This window comes from Lithobates pipiens, unplaced genomic scaffold, assembly GCF_037356315.1.
Source record: "Lithobates pipiens isolate NorthernLeopardFrog02 unplaced genomic scaffold, aLitPip1_a1.2 Scaffold_16, whole genome shotgun sequence".
Lineage (NCBI taxonomy): Eukaryota > Metazoa > Chordata > Amphibia > Anura > Ranidae > Lithobates > Lithobates pipiens.
In genome coordinates, this window is record NW_027507748.1 from 274,720,827 (window position 1) to 274,740,436 (window position 19,610).

The 19,610-nt window shown below is 43.4% G+C and overlaps 1 protein-coding gene across 1 annotated transcript in view; it reads left to right on the plus strand.

Annotated features, from left to right (window-relative positions):
• The window catches only part of ANKS1A (ankyrin repeat and sterile alpha motif domain containing 1A), a 171,607-nt gene that overhangs the window by 117,091 nt on the left and 34,906 nt on the right, over positions 1–19,610 (plus strand). Inside the window, 4 exon segments of the mRNA XM_077484450.1 lie at positions 5,692–5,790; positions 10,651–10,791; positions 11,472–11,579; positions 12,421–12,555. Of these exon segments, the coding sequence (XP_077340576.1) occupies positions 5,692–5,790; positions 10,651–10,791; positions 11,472–11,579; positions 12,421–12,555 (483 nt within the window).

Below are 19,610 nucleotides of genomic sequence, written 5' to 3' on the forward strand. Positions count from 1 at the left end.
CTATCTGTCCTGATAAATTATTCCTCTACCACCAATATCTATTTACTCTTACAAAAACAGTGCAGTGCTCTTAAGTGTAGGTAAATAATAGAGAGTGCTTATGCTGTGTATAATGCAAAAAACAAAAACCTAAATTTAGATTATGTTCATGTAAGTGACCCTGAGCGACTGGCAGGGCCAGCTCTTTCCTCTCTACACCTGCCATGGCAGGCTGGTCTCGGGAGGCAGTTTTAAAGTTGTACCATGCCCTTCTGAGAGAAGGAGGTAAACTCCAGTTTATTGGCCGTGACTACTACTCTTCTTACACGCATCAGGAATTTAGGAAGAATCAATCCATCTCTCAAATCTGGAGAACAGATAAAAGCATTTGGCAAAAGGACAGTTTTTTTTCCTCCAGACTAAGCTAGGGGGAGTAGTGTGAAAGGTACTCTCCATCATCCGCTGTTTTCTTTAACAAAGAGTGTGGCTTTCTTCTTTTACGGTATTATTCGTGTATGGAGTCTCACTGCATTTGCTGTGGTACAGCTGCCCTGACAAGATCCCCAGTATAAGATCAGAGGTTTTGTGGAGCATTTAAAAAAACAAAGTGTGACCTTTCCTGAGTGAGGATCATTAGAACCTGGTAAGCCCCCACTCTTCATGCATTATGCTAGTTTGCATAATGGTTCTAACATCTGGAAGTTTTCTTTGGGATTCACTTTTCTTTCTGCCGTATACAAGGGAGATCATCTTGACAGCTTCTGGCTCTCTTTTGTGGGACTTTTATATATTTTCATTTTTGGTTTATTCTGATGGTCTTATGTTTTTAACATTTTGTATCATGCACAATTTTGATTTATTTTGACGCACTTTTTATGAACATAATCTAAATTTATGTTTTTGGTTGTTGCATTATACACAGCATAAGCACTGTCTATTATTTACATATATTTATGAGAACTGCCTTGTTGAGTTAGTATTTATGTATGTCTTAGGGTATTGTGCTAGCAATAATTTTTGGGGTATTAAGCGCAGTTTTCTTTGCTTTTATGTCTATTTACCCTTGCCTGTAACCTTGACCCATCATCACTGGAGCAGACATTCCCCTGGAAGTCTGCTCCAGAAATGCAGCACCTGAGCTCAAATCCCCAACATCATGCAACCTGGCATATTTATTGGGGTGTACCAACTCAGGATACCTCTCTCTAAAGCTCTTCCCACTACCATTCCTTCTAACTGTAACCCACCTACCTTCCTGTGGCTCTTTCCACTCTATCACACCACACTCTATACTAGCCCTGGCCAACACCTTATGGGCAAGGTCCAAGCTCTTTTCCAGGTTGTTGCTGCTTCACAGTTTTGTCAGTTGATTCTTTAGATCCTGGATCCTGACTTCCAAACAACCAATGTGCTTACATCTCACACATCAGTATTCACCCTTGAACAGCTGTTCAAGGAATATACACACGAAGCAGGATGTGCACTGGGTCGCATCACCACATTTTTACCCAAAAATGTGAAGGGGTTAATCCAAGGGGGAAACATTTTTTAAATCATTAAATCATTTTAAATGATTTGTTGTTAATCTTCCTGCTTACTTTATCCTATTCTGAGCACTAGTTGTTTTCCTAATGTTTGGGATCTCATGCTCGCTGATAACATGGCCCCCTGTATCCTCACTTCCTGCTTCCACTCACTGATTAAACAATACATATAAATATGTTATATTATATGTATAATTGAATAATATATCAAATATAGCCATTTATAAGGCCTGATTCACACCTAGGCAGGTTGCAGTTTGCATATTCCAGGTTCATTTTGCGTTTTTCAATACAAATTTTTGATCCATTAAAGTCTATGGAACCAAAAAACAGAAAATCCCTGGCCCTTTTCATAAAATGCACAGATGTGAACTACATCCATAGGAAACCATGTTAAATATGCTGTAGTGTGTTTCTGCAAAACTGAAAATGCACTAAAAAATGCATAGGTGCGATCCAAGTCTAAGTCCATACATCATACACTGTTTGAGCCATGAATCCCACAGAAGTGAAAAAAAATGTGCCCGCAGTCTTCTTTTTCAGTGTGGTAAAGTGCCTGTGCTTCACACCCTTATTGAATCGCCTCAGTGGCTGTACTCTTTTACTAGATATATTTCACCATTTATTTCAAAATAATCACCTGTTTTTTAGGATCTTCCCAAACACTCTTATTCAGGAAAAAGGGTCCCATTAAGGAAAGGTCCAAAAAGAGAAGGCTCATAGCGTAAAACAATCTGTTTTTTAGTAGAATCCATATAAAACCATAAATCGGCACTCACAAGTCAAGTGCTCAGGCCAGCACTAGGAGTCTGGCATTCTAGAAATAAATCAAGCGCTGTACCATGACAACTCCTTGCTCTGCGTGCTGCTGCTTCTACTAACCCTCTGATGTCACTTCAGTGTCGCCTATCTGGATACCACCAGGGAAGCAAAGTCTAAACTTGAATATGGAAGGCAGGCTCTATTTTATCCTGATTTTCTTGGTTTGCTTTCTAGGAGTGTCTGCATGTGATGAATCCTCTCCTTTTTTTTTTTCATCTGGATCTGGACCAATGTTTGGCTTTTGGTACTCTTAAGGGTCAGGTTTCAGCCCTTCTATTTTGTTTTAGAGACCACTGGCCTCTCATTCTTTTAGATTTTTGTTCAGATAGTCTTGTGCATCTCCCCTATTCCCCCATGTGACTTTGCAGGATGTGAATCCCACAAAGTAGTATTCCTTATCACTTCTGCAAGACAAGTATCAGATGCCCTAGCGAAAGAGGGAGGGCACATGGGGAATCTGAGCTAGCTGCACACCCCATTATCAAATTGGAAGGTCAGATAAATTCCCCATGTTTGTTTTTTTTTTTTGTTTTTTAGCAGCAATGAGAAACAAAATAATTTTGTAAAAATTCCTTGATTTTATTATCCAAAACAAAAGTTAAACATCATTGGGTGGAAAATATGTTTAAAATATGAGCTCTGGTGTACAAAGTGCGGAACAGTTTCAGGTAGACGAAGGTACATACATAATTTACAAATCCTTTTATAAAGTGATTATACTATATTCAAATAGATTTCCATAACATTTAATTCATATGAAATACACAATACAGTAGAACAATGTAACCTGTTTCAGCAGCTGCAGCCTCCACCCCCCTTTCACATCAAGCGTGGGGATCTTCTCCCAGCTTTTACTATTTGAAAATTACATAGCTGTGCAGGGCTCCACCCATGAGACCATGCCATTCAATCACAGTTCCCTGTGCATTCCCAATGGCTCATAGTTCTGAATGGACTGCGAGGTAGCTGATGTGCAGGCTTGTAGTGCATTAACAAGCCCTGCTTGTAAACAGTAAGCCCGTAAGCAGGTACGGGCTGAAAGCTGCACTGCTTGTCTGCAGGAGTCTGGCATTACACTTGATACGCTGACCATACGTAGGCGCAATGCTTTCCCGCCTCCTTAGGGAAAAAAAATGCTACTTTTTTTTTTTTTTTTCTTCCTGCAAAAATATTTGCATTTATTATTTTTTCCCATAAGGTGAATTTATCCTTTAAAGATTTTAGACTGCCTTTGAGATCTAAGGCAGATGTAATTTTCAGTTTTACAAGGTAGGCTTTCACAAGTCTGCAAAAGTGACGCTTGTAAATTAACAATGAGTAATGAAAATTGGTGATGCTTTACCAGGACCACAGTCCAAGCCATGTTACCTTTGCTCCAATTTCTAAAAAGTTGAGAGCCAGCAGACAGATCTAAGAAAAACACCCCCCCCCCCCCCGGATAGATTACACGATCATTTCCATTTTGCCTTGACAGCTTCGTCTCAGCTTAGTATAAGGACCTGGGTTATTCTGCTACCGTTTTTATCGTGGTTAGGAATGCTTCATTCCAAAGTAGGAAAAGACCACCCTATTCACAGAAGTGCCTTAACAGTATTCCAGATGCTTGATGCATTTGCTCAGTGTATGTAGCAGAGATTTACAGTCAGATCCATAAATATTGGAACATCGACACAATTCTAATCTTTTTGCCTCTATACACCCCCACAATGGATTTGAAATGAAACTAAGATGTGTTTTAACTGCAGACTTTCAGCTTTGATTTGAGGGCATTTACATCCAAATCAGGTGAACGGTGTAGGAATTACAACAGTTCGTATATGTGCCTCCCACTTTTTATGGGACAGATTAACAATCATCCATCAAACTTTCACTTTTTAATACTTGGTTGCAAACATCCTTTGCAGTCAATTACAGCCTGAAGTCTGGAATGCATAGACCTCACCAGACGGTGGGTTTCATCCCTGGTGTTGCTCTGCCAGGCCTCTACTGCAACTGTCTTTAGTTCCTGCTTGTTCTTGGGGCATTTTCCCTTCAGTTTTGTCTTCAGCCAGTAAAATGCATGCTCAGTCGGATTCAGGTCAGGTGATTGACTTGGTCATTGCATAACATTCCACTTCTTTCCTTTAAAAAAACTCTTTGGCTGCTTTTGCAGTATGCTTCGGGTCATTGTCTATCTACAATGTGAAGCGCGTCCAATGAGTTCTGAGCATTTTGCTGAATATGAGCAGATAATATTGCCCAAAACACTTCAGAATTCATCCTTCTGCTTTTGTCAGCAGTCACATCATAAATAATTACAAGAGAACCAGTTCCAATGGCAGCCATACATGCCCACGCCATGACATTACCACCGCCATGCTTCACTGATCAAATGGTATGCTTTGGATTATGAGCAGTTCCTTTCCTTCTCCATACTCTTCTCTCCCCATCACTCTGGTACAAGTTGATCTTGGTCTCATCTGTCCATAGGATGTTGTTCCAGAACTGCAAACTCTTTTTTAGATGTTGTTTGGCTAACTCTAATCTGGCCTTCCTGTTTTTGAGGCTCACCAATGGTTTACATCTTGTGGGGAACCCTCTGTATCCACTCTGATGAAGGCTTTTCTTGATTGTTGACTTTGACACACATACACCTACTCCTGGAGAGTGTTCTTGATCTGGCCAACTGTTGTGAAGGGTGAAGAATTCTTTGGTCATCCACCACAGTTGATTTCCGTGGTCTTCCGGGTCTTTTGGTATTGCTGAACCGGTACATTCTTTCTTTTTAAGGATGTTCCAAACAGTTGATTTGGCCACACCTAATGTTTTTGCTATCGCTCTGATGGATTTGTTTTGTTTTTTCAGCCTAATGATGGCTTTCTTCACACTTGAAATTAACTCTGGACCTTTTTATCTGCTCCTTGTAAATGGGATAATGAGGGAATAACATATAACACACACCAGGCCATGGAACAGCTGAGCAGCCAATTGTCCCATTACTTTTGGTCCCTTAAAAAGTGGGAGGCACATATACAAACTGTTGTAATTCCTCGTTCACCTGATTTGGATGTAAATACCCTCAAATTAAAGCTGCAAGTCTGCAGTTAAAGCACATCTTGTTTGTTTAATTTCAAATCTATTGTGGTGGTGTATAGAGCCAAAAAGATTAGAATTGTGTTGATGTCCCAATATTTATGGGCCTGACTAAATAGCTGAAACCTATTTTCTTTAGCTTGCATAGAATACAGTATGCACTTACTGTGCAAAAGCACCTGCATATATTTCATTTGGTTACACTGTTATGTGTTTGTTCTACTGTTGTTTAATTCATAGCATTCTTTGTCTTTCTCTGTTTTTGTCCCTGCAGACGGACAATATATTGGACGATCAGGATCTAATAGATATTGGAGTCACAGATGTAGAACATCGTCGCCGACTTCTTCAAGCAGCCCATTTTTTACCAAAGGTAATGAAGTTACAATAATGCAACCTTCTTTCAAGGTTTTAGGTTAATTTCAAGGTCCCCTGAAACGCATCCAGACTGAAATGATTTTATGCTGTGTAAGTGCTCTTTCACACCGGCAATCCGCCCGAAGGACTGCATTTTGCTTAGCGGGAGCTGATCTATTGATCTCCACTGAGGAGGCAGGTGACAGTCAGAGCCCCGCTGTGCTCTATGGGGAAATAGGATGAAAATGGACCGTCTGCCCGCTTTCATCTGATCCGCCAGACAGATGGAAAATAGGGTTTCCATACGTCGTCTTTTTTTAAATTTTTTTATGGACAGAATCTGATAGCAGCGGATGTCATCCTCTTCCCCATAGGGGTGAATGGAGCAGGTCCGCCTGAAAAAACTGACAGTCGGACCTGATCGGAAAGCTCGTGTGAAAGGGGCATGACAGTACTATCATGAATATTAAGAGTACTTGAAAATGTCACTATGCAAACCAGGACAATGGAATAACGGTTTCCTTAGATGTAGCTTTCAATGCTGTAGAATGGTATTATCTAAAAATTGCTCTAGACTGGGACTAATCTTATTGACTGGGCAAGTCTGGTATACAGATAGACCTACAGCAAAAAGTTGTACCAATGGTGGGATATTAAACCTTCATCTTTTTTTTTTTTTTTTCTTTTAAACTAAGTCAACATGTCATACTTACCTGCTCGGTGCAATGGTTTTTCACTGAGCAGCCTTGATACTCCTTTAATGTGGTCCCCTTCCAATGCTCCAGGTCCCTTGTTTTCAGCAAGTGCCCCCCAGGGAAAGCCACTCTCCCTGGGGCCACTTTAAATCCAAGTTTGTGGCCTAGTCTACACCAAGTATTTTTAAATGATGGTACAATTCCCAATACCTTCTTATGTCCCCGTTTACAAAATTTTGTTACCTTCTACTGAAATTTGTTTGCAATTGCCTGAGCTATAAGTTATTATATAAGTCCACCAAAAAATCAAGGGCTTGATTTAGTGAGGGCAAGAAAAAGCCCACAACCCTCTGCTATCCTTATTCAAGTGCTTAAAATAAAAATTGGGAATGGACCAATTGCGTTACCTTGGGGGCTGGGATTACTATCTACCATTGTGGGAGAACACCACTCTCTGAGTGGGAAGAAGTTAGTGTGTGGTTTCTGGGCCAGCTGCTGTCAGAAGTTTTTTTTTTAACTCATATGCCCAATTACAAGCCTGCCATACCCTGTTTCCCCTAAAATAAGACCTAGCGTGATTGTCGGTGTTGGCTGCAATATAAGCCCTACCACCCAAATAAGCCCTACTCTGTTTCCTCAAAAATAAGCACTACCCTGAAAAGAAGACCGACAAGGACTTTAACTAGGGCTTATTTGGGGGGTAGGGCTTTTATTGCAGCTATCACCGACAATCACACTAGGTCTTATTTTAGGGGAAACAGGGTAACAAGGTTTATGAGAGCCAACTGTACAGATGCTTTTAGCTCTGCCATGTCCTTCGTTCTCAATTCCTTACATTTCCCCTTAGTGATATGAAAGTCTCAATTTTTTTTTTATTATTTCTTTTGTTAAAAGTAAATATGTTATACTTACCTGTTGTTTGCAGTGGTTTTGCACAGAGCAGACTGGATCCTCCTCTTTTGGCGTCCCCCTCTGGTGCTTCTGGTCCCTCCCTCCTATTGAGTGCCCTCACACCAAGCAGCTTGCTATGGGGGCACCCGAGCAAAGCCACAGCTCCCTGTGTCCATTTAGACACAGAGCCACGGCCCACCCCCTTTCTCACCTCATTGACTGGCTGACTGACTGACAGCAGCGGGAGCCAATGGGGAGGGGAGTCCTGACACACTCCTGCAACATCTCTGGATCTAGATGGACCTCAGGTAAAAATAACCTTTCTTCCTTTGCAACCACTTGAAGCCGGCCATAGATCCATAGATTGCATTATTTTATTTCCGTCAACCACATGTTGGCATTTTGGGGGGTGGGTTGGTTTATCTGGTTGGTTTTGCCATCTTGCCTGGGAGAACACCGTAATTATTGCTAGTAGTCATAGCCATTGGCTGGAAAAACCCAACATGCTGGTTTTGTCCAAGTTGATTGATCAATTTGGGTGTAATCAGCCTGCCCATACATGGTTTGAATCTAGTCCGATCCCTGCTTAACCAACTGTGTGTGGCTTTACCCTGGCAACAACTTCATAAACTTTCTTTATTATCACCTTAGATAGTCTTATTGAAACAGAGCTATCTGAAATAAATCTGCTATAAAAGATGTACCACATCCCCAGCAGGATAGAAAAATTGAGAAACCCCCTAGAAGTGGGACTTTATAGGTAATACCATATTCACATACGTAGAAAAATTTATATAAAAAATGTTTTATTATACAAAAAAATACATAATTACAATATCACAGAAACATATAAATAATCACGGATGCAATACCATATACAAAAAATCATGGATAGGTGTAATGGAGTAACCCAAACCGTTTTTCGGGTAACACCATATCTAAAAGATTTAGACAAGGAAATCAGCCAAAAAAATCACAACTAAGATTGTTGTAATGCCATTTGATAGTACAATACATACAGTGCCTTGCGAAAGTATTCGGCCCCCTTGAACTTTTCAACCTTTTGCCACATTTCAGGCTTCAAACATAAAGATATAACATTTTTATTTTTTGTGAAGAATCACCAACAAGTGGGACACAATTGTCAAGTGGAACGAAATCTATTGGATTTTTGAAACTTTTTTAACTAATAAAAAAAATGAAAAGTGGGGCGTGCAAAATTATTCGGCACCCTTGCGTTAATATTTTGTAGAGCCACCTTTTGCTGCGATTACATCTGCAAGTCGCTTGGGGTATGTCTCTATCAGTTTTGCACATCAAGAGACTGAAATTCTTGCCCAGTCTTCCTTGCAAAACAGCTCGATCTCAGTGAGGTTGGATGGAGAGCGTTGGAACAGCAGTTTTCAGCTCTTTCCACAGATTCTCGATTGGATTCAGGTCTGGACTTTGACTTGGCCATTCTAACACCTGGATACGTTTATTTGTGAAACATTCCTTTGTAGATTTTGCTGTATGTTTGGGATCATTGTCTTGTTGGAAGATTAATCTCCGTCCCAGTTTCAGGTCTTTTGCAGACTCCAACAGGTTTTCATCCAGAATGGTCCTGTATTTGGCTGCATCCATCTTCCCCTCAATTTTAACCATCTTCCCTGTCCCTGCTGAAGAAAAGCAGGCCCAAACCATGATGCTGCCACCACCATGTTTGACAGTGGGGATGGTGTGTTGAGGGTGATGCTTTTACGCTGTTTTATGCTGTGTTGCTTTTACGCCAAACATATCGTTTTGCATTGTGGGCAAAAAGTTCGATTTTGGTTTCATCTGACCAGAGCACCTTCTTCCACATGTTTGGTGTGTCTCCCAGGTGGCTTGTGGCAAACTTTAGACAAGACTTTTTATGGATATCTTTGAGAAATGGCTTTCTTCTTGCCACTCTTCCATAAAGGCCAGATTTGTGCAGTGTACGACTGATTGTTGTCCTATGGACAGACTCTCCCACCTCAGCTGTAGTTCTCTGCAGTTCATCCAGAGTGATCATGGGCCTCTAGGCTGCATCTCTGATCAGTCTTCTCCTTGTCTGAGCTGAAAGTTTAGAGGGACGGCCAGATCTTGGTAGATTTGCAGTGGTCTGGTACTCCCATTTCAAAATGATCGCTTGCACAGTGCTCCTTGGGATGTTTAAAGCTTGGGAAATCTTTTTGTATCCAAATCCGGCTTTAAACTTCTCCACAACAGTATTACGGACCTGCCTGGTGTGTTCCTGATGTCTTCATGATGCTCTCTGCGCTTTCAACAGAACCCTGAGACTATCACAGCAGGTGCATTTATACAGAGACTTGATTACACACAGGTGGATTCTTTTTATCACCATCAGTCATTTAGGACAACATTGGATCATTCAGAGATCCTCGCTGAACTTCTGGAGTGAGTTTGCTGCACTGAAAGTAAAGGGGCCAAATAATTTTGCACGTACCACTTTTCAGTTTATTTGCTAAAAAAGTTTAAATTATCCAATAGATTTCGTTCCACTTCACAATTGTGTCCCACTTGTTGGTGATTCTTCACAAAAAATTAAAATTGTTTATCTTTATGTTTGAAGCCTGAAATGTGGCAAAAGGTTGAAAAGTTCAAGGGGGCCGAATACTTTCGCAAGGCACTGTATACTTACATCCTAATCACTAGATAGGTACATTCTAGCATCCAAAACATTTTTAAAATAAATGCAGAAGAGACATTCTGACGCAGGGGCCAATCCGAATCCCGTCCAACCAGATACTCTTTATAGAGTATATAGATGGTAAACAAGAAAAAGGAAAATTGGAAAAGGCAAGGGAATAATATTGCATTCCCCCACTTAATCACCTATCCTATCAGCCACACTGCAGTCCAAAATATCGGACCAGCAAGGAGCCTACATGTGCACTGGGGCCCAGAAGAGGCTGGAGCATCTTAATCAAACAGTGATGTTGCTTACAGGCCACTAATAAATATGACAGGGACGCATCAAGGGCCCCCGGGGTCCCATGAAGTTGAAATTACCGTTATTTATATGCACAGTTTCTTTCTTTTTTTTTTTTTCAACTCTCAACTTCAGACTAAATTGTTATACATATCCATTCTAAATATGTTTGTCTTTTTTATGCAAGATGTGTTAGTGTGTTTATCCCTTTAGAAATTAGACCAAATCTGGAAACTGAATTGACCTTAGGTGTTTAAGCTAACATACACAGATATCCTAGCACATTTTGGTTCACAATTTGTTTTTTGTTTTTGTTTTGTTTTTTGTTTTTAAGCCATTCCCGCTGTCGTGGGATCAGTCTGTAACCTCATGGCTGCGTAATCTTTCCCTCCAGCAGTATGCTTCCAGTTTTTTAAGCAGCGGCTATAGCTCTATGGAGACTCTTCGAAGTTTGTGGGAACTTGAGATTGTCAATGTAAGTTTTCCTTTTAATCATGTTTTAAATTGAGGAATCCCATGCCTGGCAAACCCCTAGTACTAATTTCAGCCATGGGTAGCCCTGTTGGCACCCTCCCATATTATCTCTGATTTGGAAGTTTGAAGGCACTGGGTAGAATATTGTTGCCCTAACATCAGATTCTGACAGCCGTGGGTGTTTGCTGGAAGGGAGGATTCCTTTATCCACTCTGTTTGGAATTGAAGAGGGAATCGGTAGACTTAATCAGCCCACAGGACTGAACAAGAGAAATTTACAGTATATGGCCAGTTTAGATAAGCAGACTCTCTGCCTCTTCTTTTGACTTTTCTCTTGTCTGATTGCAATGGCACGTAACAGCAACATTGTGGGGGAAAGTGGTCACTATCCCTGAAGACAGATATTAATTAGAGAAATACTCTGGAGGGCTTTCTCTAGTATGGGACCATTTTGCTGCAAACGGAATTGAGTACAAGGTATCCAATATTTCTGCACACAGGCAAGTCTGCTGGTTTAGATTTGTTGAAAAGCACTTATTAAGATGAATGGCTATGTATGACACTGGAAAATGTATTACTATAAAAGAGCCGAAAAAACTAATTTCCTTGATTTACCAAATCTGACCATGGAACAGATGATAATAAAGACTGCAACCCTAAAATGTCCTCCGTTTCTGACAGGTGCTAAAAGTAAATTTATTGGGACACCGAAAAAGAATCTTAGCCTCACTTGCAGAAAGACCATGTGAGGATCCTCCTCAGAAACCACCACGATTTTCACAGTTGCGGGTGAGAAATATGGACACACACACACTATTTGTGTTATGTGTCTGATTATATATATATATATATATATATATATATAAAATATGTGTGTGTTTTAGTGGCTTAATGTGCCTGTGGGCAGCCAATCTGCTGTATAATTTTTTTCATTGCTGCAACTCAGATCTTTCATGTATACAGGCAGTCCCTGGGTTACAAACATCTGATTTACAAACGACTCCTACTTACAAACCGAGAGAGACAACAGGAAGTGAGAGAAAATCTACCCCTAGGAAGGGAAATTCAGTCCTGTAAAAGTTATCATGAGGAAAAAAAGGTGTCTCCGCTGAAGCTTTATCACCAATTCTTGTTTCCACAACAACCAGAAATTTTCAAAATCCAATTGTTATAGGGAGGTAAAAGCTTCTGAACAGGAACATGGCAAAATAAATATTACAGCGGTGTTAACCCTTCCCTATGCTATCCAAAAAACGTAAAAATAATTTTTTGGGCTGGAGCTACACAGATGGATCGCTGCTGGAGAGGTCCTGGGCTGTGATGTTGAAGCCTATTCCCTGGTACAGAGCGGAGCTCTGGATCTATGCAGCCATACTGTTCGGCAGCGGCGGTGCCTGGTCAGTATTGGTTCCATAAGACACAGAGATGTTTTCCCCCATTTTTTGAGGGGGAAAAGTGCATCTTATGGAGCAAAAAATATGGTACCTGTTCCGACTTGCATACAAATTCAACTTGAGAACAAACCTACAAGACCCTATGTTTGGAACCCGGGGACTGCCTGTATATGTTTTTTTTAGTCTATTTCTTAGTCTATTTACAGCTTAAATGTAATGTATTTTTATTATTTTAGAGTCATGATATTCTCCCTCGGTCTATGCCATCCATTCCGGTTGAAGAGCAGGATGCCGGACTAGATTCCGGAAGAAGTAGGATAGAAGGCGCAGAAAGCAGGGAGCGCCACAAAGTGCTGGCATCTACAAAAGAGGTTTGACTTGTTCGATGTATTACAATATTTGGTGACTATTGCATTATCAAAAAGGAATTCGGCAGCCGTTGTATCAGCTACTGCTTTGAATAAGACAAGGCACACAATTAAAGCTACCAAAACAGTTGACAATTTTTGTCTGACCTTGTGTCAGGACATTACAGAAAATCCCTAGATCAGCAATGTAATAGCATTACAAACAATAGTTTCTTGACTGTCCTATTTAAGCTTACTTGAAAAGTCTCCTTTTCATGTTGTGAGTGTTGCCTGTCTGCTGGCCATCTCTTTCCACTACCTCCTAGATTCCCTACATGCTTTCCAGCTTCTGTTCAGTAGTTAACTTTCAATATCTAAGGACTATATATCTCATGGTACCTTGCTCCCTGCAAGCCTGTACTTTACTGACTGTAAATCCTAAAACTCCTCGGCATCTCTCTCTTGTTCAGAAGGCAGGCTCTCTAAAATGTTTGGCACAGCAGTGCCTAATCTCAGGGCGTACAGAATAGAGCTCATTCTGCCACTCCTCTTAAAGTGGGGTACCCCCTAAAAAAAAAAAATTTGAAGTCAGCAGCTACAAATACTGCAGCTGCTGACTTTTAATAATCTGACACTTACCTGTCCCAGGCTCCAGCGATGCGGAGGAACGAAGCCCCCCCCCCCCCTTGTTCCCCGCTCCACTCGCGGCTCCGTCATTCGTACTGTGGGCACCTGGCTGTGGCTTCACAGCCGTGCACCCACTGCGCATGCACGAGCGGCACAGGGCGCCATGATACACGCGCAGTCACCTGGGACACGTGACAGGTCCCAGGTGACTGTGCGGCGCGAGGGGAAGTGTCACCAGCCCGGGCAAGGAAGAAGGCAGACTATAAGGGACCCCCTAGCAACAGGTATTTACAGGTGAGTAAAAAAAAAAAATTTCCAATTTTTTTTTTTTTTTTAAAGAATTTTAAACCATTTTTTATTTTTTGGTGGCAACACCACTTTAAAGAGGAAGTAAACCCTGATGAGTTAACTTCCTCTTTCATTCCCTGCAAAGGTAAAGCATAATGGACTACTATGCATCGCATAGTAGTCCATTATGTGTCACTTACCTGACACAGGAGCCAGCAAAGTCACCGCTGTCCCCTGTAGTCCGGCGCATCCGCGAAGCCGTGACGACGTCACTCCCGTGCAGCTCTGTCGCTGAAAATGCCGCGCTCAGTGCGCCTGCGCGCCGCTGTCTACGGCGCATGCGCCGTAGACAGCGGTGCCCGTATAGGTTTAGGAGATATTTCTTGGACCTACAGGTGAGCCTTAATCTAGGCTTACCTGTAGGTCAAAGTGTGTTGTAAGGGTTTACAACCACTTTAAGTATGGGGATATCACATGTGTGAGACTTTAAAAGGCACAGTAATTGTGTTAGACTAATTCTTTTTTTGCCACAAGTTTTTGGAAAATACAGAATCTAAATATATTTTTCTCTTTTGTTCATTGACGGACATAGCACTTAAATCTTGACCTTAGGGTTATATTGCCACCTTCAGGAGAGGACTAGGCAGAACACATAAAAAACATGGCACTGCCTAGGGGCAGTCCTACTGGCTATAACCCCTCACTCTACTTCCAGCAGCTCTGTTTTTCTCTTTCCTTCATTGACTGACACAGCTCCATTTATTCTTGACCATGGGGATGTTATGCCACCTTCAGGAGAGGACTAGGCAGAACATGTTACACATGTACAAAAACAACTTTCTAGTTCTGCCCAAGGGGCTGTCCCTTCAGTAACAACCCCCCAGCCTGCTTCCTGCAGCTTCAGTTTTTCTGCCTAGTGAAGGAGATGAACCTAGGAACCCTGCAGGACCATTGGTCCTGGGATTTTTTTGCATAAATTTGCCTTTTGCGCAAGATTTGAGATCCTGTGATCTGCTATTAACAGCTGGCTGGGTGACAGGCTGGATACTCTTATCCTTGTAGTCTCCCCAGCCTGGCCATCGAGCGTGTGCAGACCATAGCTACGCGCTGGGTTGGCCACTACATGCCCCTCAGGTTCCAGAGGCGGCCGGTGAGCACAACGCTCCGGGGCACACATATGACCAGGCTACTGATGTTTGAGTTACAGTGTGCCGTGGCCAGCAGCCACCCCGTACTCTTCGGGAGTGGGTCTGTGATGGAATGTCCCCAGCTTGTCCGGATGGTAAGTACAGCTCTCGGCAGGGCTGAGCAGCTGGGCATTCCCTGGGAGGTTGATTCGGGGGTCCCTGGATGGCTCTTACCTTGGATGGGGGTCTGCTCTGGGTGTCTGTGGGCTCCCCGCTGGGTGTCTGTGGGCTCCCCGCTGGGTGTCTGTGGGCTCCCCGCTGGGTGTCTGGAGGTCTGCACATGCTGATCGCCATAGCGCTGTTCTGCTGCCATTTTCACTGTCCTCTGTGTACAGTTGTTGGCCATGTTTGGTGTAACTCAGTGGGAAGCATAGTCAGGAACCATTTTACTGTAGTTCGGTGGCCACTTTTCCTGTGATTACAGTGGTGTGAAAAAGTGTTTGCCCCCTTCCTCATTTCCTGTTCCTTTGCATGTTTGTCACACTTAAGTGTTTCGGAACATCAAACCAATTTAAACAATAGTCAAGGACAACACAAGTAAACACAAAATGCAATTTGTAAATGAAGGTGTTTATTATTAAAGGTGAAAAAAAATCCAAACCATCATGGCCCTGTGTGAAAAAGTGATTGCCCCCTAAACCTAATAACTGGTTGGGCCACCCTTAGCAGCAACAACTGCAACCAAGCGTTTGCGATAACGTGCAATGAGGCTTTTACAGCGTCCTGGAGGAATTTTGGCCCACTCATCTTTGCAGAATTGTCCTAATTCAGTTACATAAGAGGGTTTTCGAGCATGAACGGCCTTTTTAAGGTCATACCACAACATCTCAATAGGATTCAGGTCAGGACTTTGGCTAGGCCACCCCAAAGTCTTCATTTTGTTTTTCTTCAGCCATTCGGTGGTGGACTTGCTGGTGTGTTTAGGATCATTGTCCTGCTGCAGAACCCAAGTTCGTTTCAGCTTGAGTACACGAACAGATGGTCGGACATTCTCCTTCAGGATCTCTTGGTAGACAGCAGAATTCATAGTTCCTTTTATCACGGCAAGTCTTCCAGGTCCTGAAGCAGCAAAACAGCCCCAGACCATCACACTACCACCACCATATTTTACTGTTGGTATAATGTTCTTTTTATGAAATGCAGTGTTCCTTCTACGCCAGATATACTTGGACACACACCTTCCAAAGAGTTCCACTTTTGTCTCATCGGTCCACAGAATGTTGTCCCAAAAGTCTTGGGGATCATCAAGATGTGTTGTGGAGAAATTGAGACGAGCTTTGATGTTCTTTTTGCTCAGCAGTGGTTTTCTCCTTGGAACTCTGCCATGCAGGCCATTTTTGCCCAGTCTTTTCCTGGTGGTGGAGGCATGAACGCTGACCTTAACTGAGGCAAGTGAGGCCTGCAGTTCCTTGGACGTTGTTGTGGGGTCTTTTGTGACCTCTTGGATGAGTCGTCGCTGCGCTCTTGGGGTAATTTTGGGCGGCCGGCCACTCCTGGGAAGGTTCACCACTGTTCCATGTCTTCGCCATTTGTGGATAATGGCTCTCACTGTGGTTCGCTGGATTCCCAAAGCTTTGGAAATGGCTTTATAACCCTTTCCAGACTGATAGATCTCAATTACTTTCTTTCTCAATTGTTCCTGAATTTCTTTGGGTCTCGGCATGATGTGTAGCTTTTAAGGATCTTCTGGTGGACCTTACTGTGTCAAGCAGCTCCTATTTAAGTGATGCCTTGATTGTGAACAGGTGTGGCAATAATCAGGCCTGGGTGTGGCTAGAGAAATTGAACTCAGGTGTGGACAACCACAGTTATAGTATGTTTTAACAAGGGGGGCAATCACTTTTTCACACAGGGCCATGATGGTTTGGATTTTTTTTCACCTTTAATAATAAACACCTTCATTTACAAATTGCATTTTGTGTTTACTTGTGTTGTCCTTGACTATTGTTTAAATTGGTTTGATGTTCTGAAACACTTAAGTGTGACAAACATGCAAAGGAACAGGAAATGAGGAAGGGGCAAACACTTTTTCACACCACTGTATGTCCTTACTGGATGCCCGGCGGCCATTTTGTTGTAGCCCAGTGCGGTTTTTATGCTCAGCGCTGGTCCCTGAGGCTCAGAACAGCACGGTTTTTCACTCGGAACACTTGGGAGCTGACACAGGACACAGGTGCTAGTAGCTGAATGGAGCAGAACTCAATCAGGGTGGTGAGTCCTGCGGTGGGGGCCCCTCAGCCTTCAGCAGATAGGAGGGTGGGACTGTGCACCTGTCCTAAGTCCCCAAAGGTAGACGGTGGCTCGGCATGGCTTCAGAAATTGGTGTTTTTCTTCCCCCGAACTCCCGGCATTTGCCTTTGGGCGCTTTGTCGGCGGTCCTTGATACATTCGTTGCCAGAATGGAGGCGGTGCATGGGTGCAAAGGTGGTAAAAAGCATCCCCTGCCCCCGCGCCCGCCCTCCCCCCCCCCGGTCCTCCGGGGAGAGCTCTAACACAGACTCAGGCCCCGCTGATGACACTGACCAGGACTGATCAGACAGTGAGGATGAGACCCCGTCCGGGTCCGTGCATGACAAAGTTGGAGCACTCATCACAGCTGTGCGTGATACCCTGAATCAAATCATACAGGTGGGGGGTCGTTTTGGGAGTTTGCAGCTCTTGACCACCAAATAGATTCTTCCCCTCCAGCATACCCTTACTCCCGGCTCACCAGGAGGCCCTCATGTGGGCGTTAAGGGACCTGCTAACTTGCGGGGGGATTTTTCCGGAGTTGGAAAGGTTCCATGGGTTCTACTCCAATCTGTTGTTTCCAAAAAGGAAGGGGTACGCCCAATCTTGGACCTAAAAGCCCTCCATTGCTTTGTGAAAGTACAGAGGTTCAGAATGGAATCAGTTCGCTCAGTAGTCGCTGCACTCCATCAAGGGGACTCCCTGGTGTCTTTGGACATCAGTATGCTTACCTGCACATACCCATATGCCTCCAGCATCAGAGGTTTCTGCGATTCGTAGGAAGCCCACTACCAGTTTGGGGCTCTGCCTTTTGGCTTGGCATCAGCACCCCCAGTCTTTACCAAGGTATTGGTTCCAATTTTGGGGTTGTTGCAACAACGTGGGATCGCGATCGTAGGTTACCTAGACTATCTCCTCCTGAGAGAATCTTCCGCCTCAGAATTAAAGGAGGATGTGGTTATCACCATGCAAACCCTGCAAGATTTGGGTGTTTCTCCCTTGGACAAGCTGCAGACTTTCTGAGCCACGGTAAAACTATTGCTGAACCACAGGTGGTCATCGCTACGCTTCTGCATGCAAGTCCTGGGCTCATGGTGGCCTCCTTCGAGGCAGTGACGTACACCCAGTTTCATACCAGAGTCTTGCAGAAGGAGAGCTTGACGAAATGGGGACAAAACTCCGTTATCCCTGGATCGGCAGATTATGATGAGCCAGTCAGTCAGGGACTCCCTGCTCTGGTGGCTGAGATCCGGGAAGTCGTTTCCTGCCTCTACATTGGACAGTGATCACAACGGCCACCAGTCTGACCGACTGAGGTGGAGTACTGGGAGTACAGTCGACCCAGGGCCTCTGATCAGGGGAAGAATCCAAGTTGCCGATCAACGTGCTCGATCTACGAGTGATCAGGCTATGCCTCTCCACATGGTCGATCAGACTACGAGGGTGTCCGATCCAGGATCCAGTCAGACAACGCCATGGAGGTGGCATATGTCAATCATCAAGGAGGAACAAGAAGCTCGGCTGCAGCACAGGAGGTCGCTCACATCCTTAAGTGGGCAGAGCGACATGTACCAGCCCTATCGGCCATTTACATCCCAGGAGTGGAAAACTGGCAGGCTGACTACCTAAAGTCGCCAGATGCTGGACTCAGGAGAATGAGCGCTGCATCCGGAGGTGTTCAGGCTTACTGTGCCCTGCAGTGGGGCACAGACGTGGATCTCCTGGCTTCCTGCCTCAATCGGAAGATGCAGAGATTCGTATCCAGGACAAGAGATCTTTGGGCAGATGCGTTGGTGGCTCCATGGGGTCAGTATCGGCTGATCTACGCCTTTCCTTCAGTTAAAGCTACTTCCAAGTCTGCTTCGCAGAGTGGAGACCAAGGGGATTCCAGGAATTCTGATTTCCCCAGATTGGCCTCGGCGCCCCTGCTACGCAAACCTAGTACGCCTGGTTGCGGATGCTCCCTGGCGACTACCGATGCGAGAAGACCTGTCTCAAGGTCCAATTCTCCATCCTGCTTTACCATCACTGGTTTTAATGGCATGGCTGTTGAGAGCCAGGTGCTAAGGAATCGGGGTCTATCGGACTCTGTGATTTCAACTATGTTTAGAGCACGCAAATCTTCTCGGAAGATATATCATCGTACCTGGAAGGCATACATCTCTGTGAGGAGAAAGGATGGCGTCCGCGCACCTATTCCGTTTCCAGGATCCTGCATTGTTAGCTGCAAGTTCTGATGCGGCTAGATAAGGTAGTTATGTGTAATCTTAAGCTGGGCTAATGGCGCTACCTCTACTACTACCTATTCCCTCTATCAGGTGACCCAAACGTATTTAACAGGTGCTTGTTTATGAAAAAAAAATGAAGCTAGTAAGTATGCACCTCTGTCATCTATATGCGTACTGGTTATTAAGGTAGAATAATGGTCCCAGAAAAGGAAAAACAGTTAAATAAAAGTTACACAAAAGCAAAAAAGAAAAGAAGCCGAAAACACCTATATCTGTATGTATCATACCTTCCTGAAAAGAGGCAAGAAAGATCCCTTGTACCCTGTTCCACTATGTTGTATGTACAGGGAGGCTTCTGGCCTCAAATCTTAGTGCTACTAATATAATTTTTACCATATATGTGAAAAACTATAAACTAATAAGGTGCTTAAGTGCATAAAAATGTATGAATGGTAAACTAATAAAGTGCATAAATGCTACAATAAATACTATAAAGTGCAAAGTGGTACTGTAAGATTTG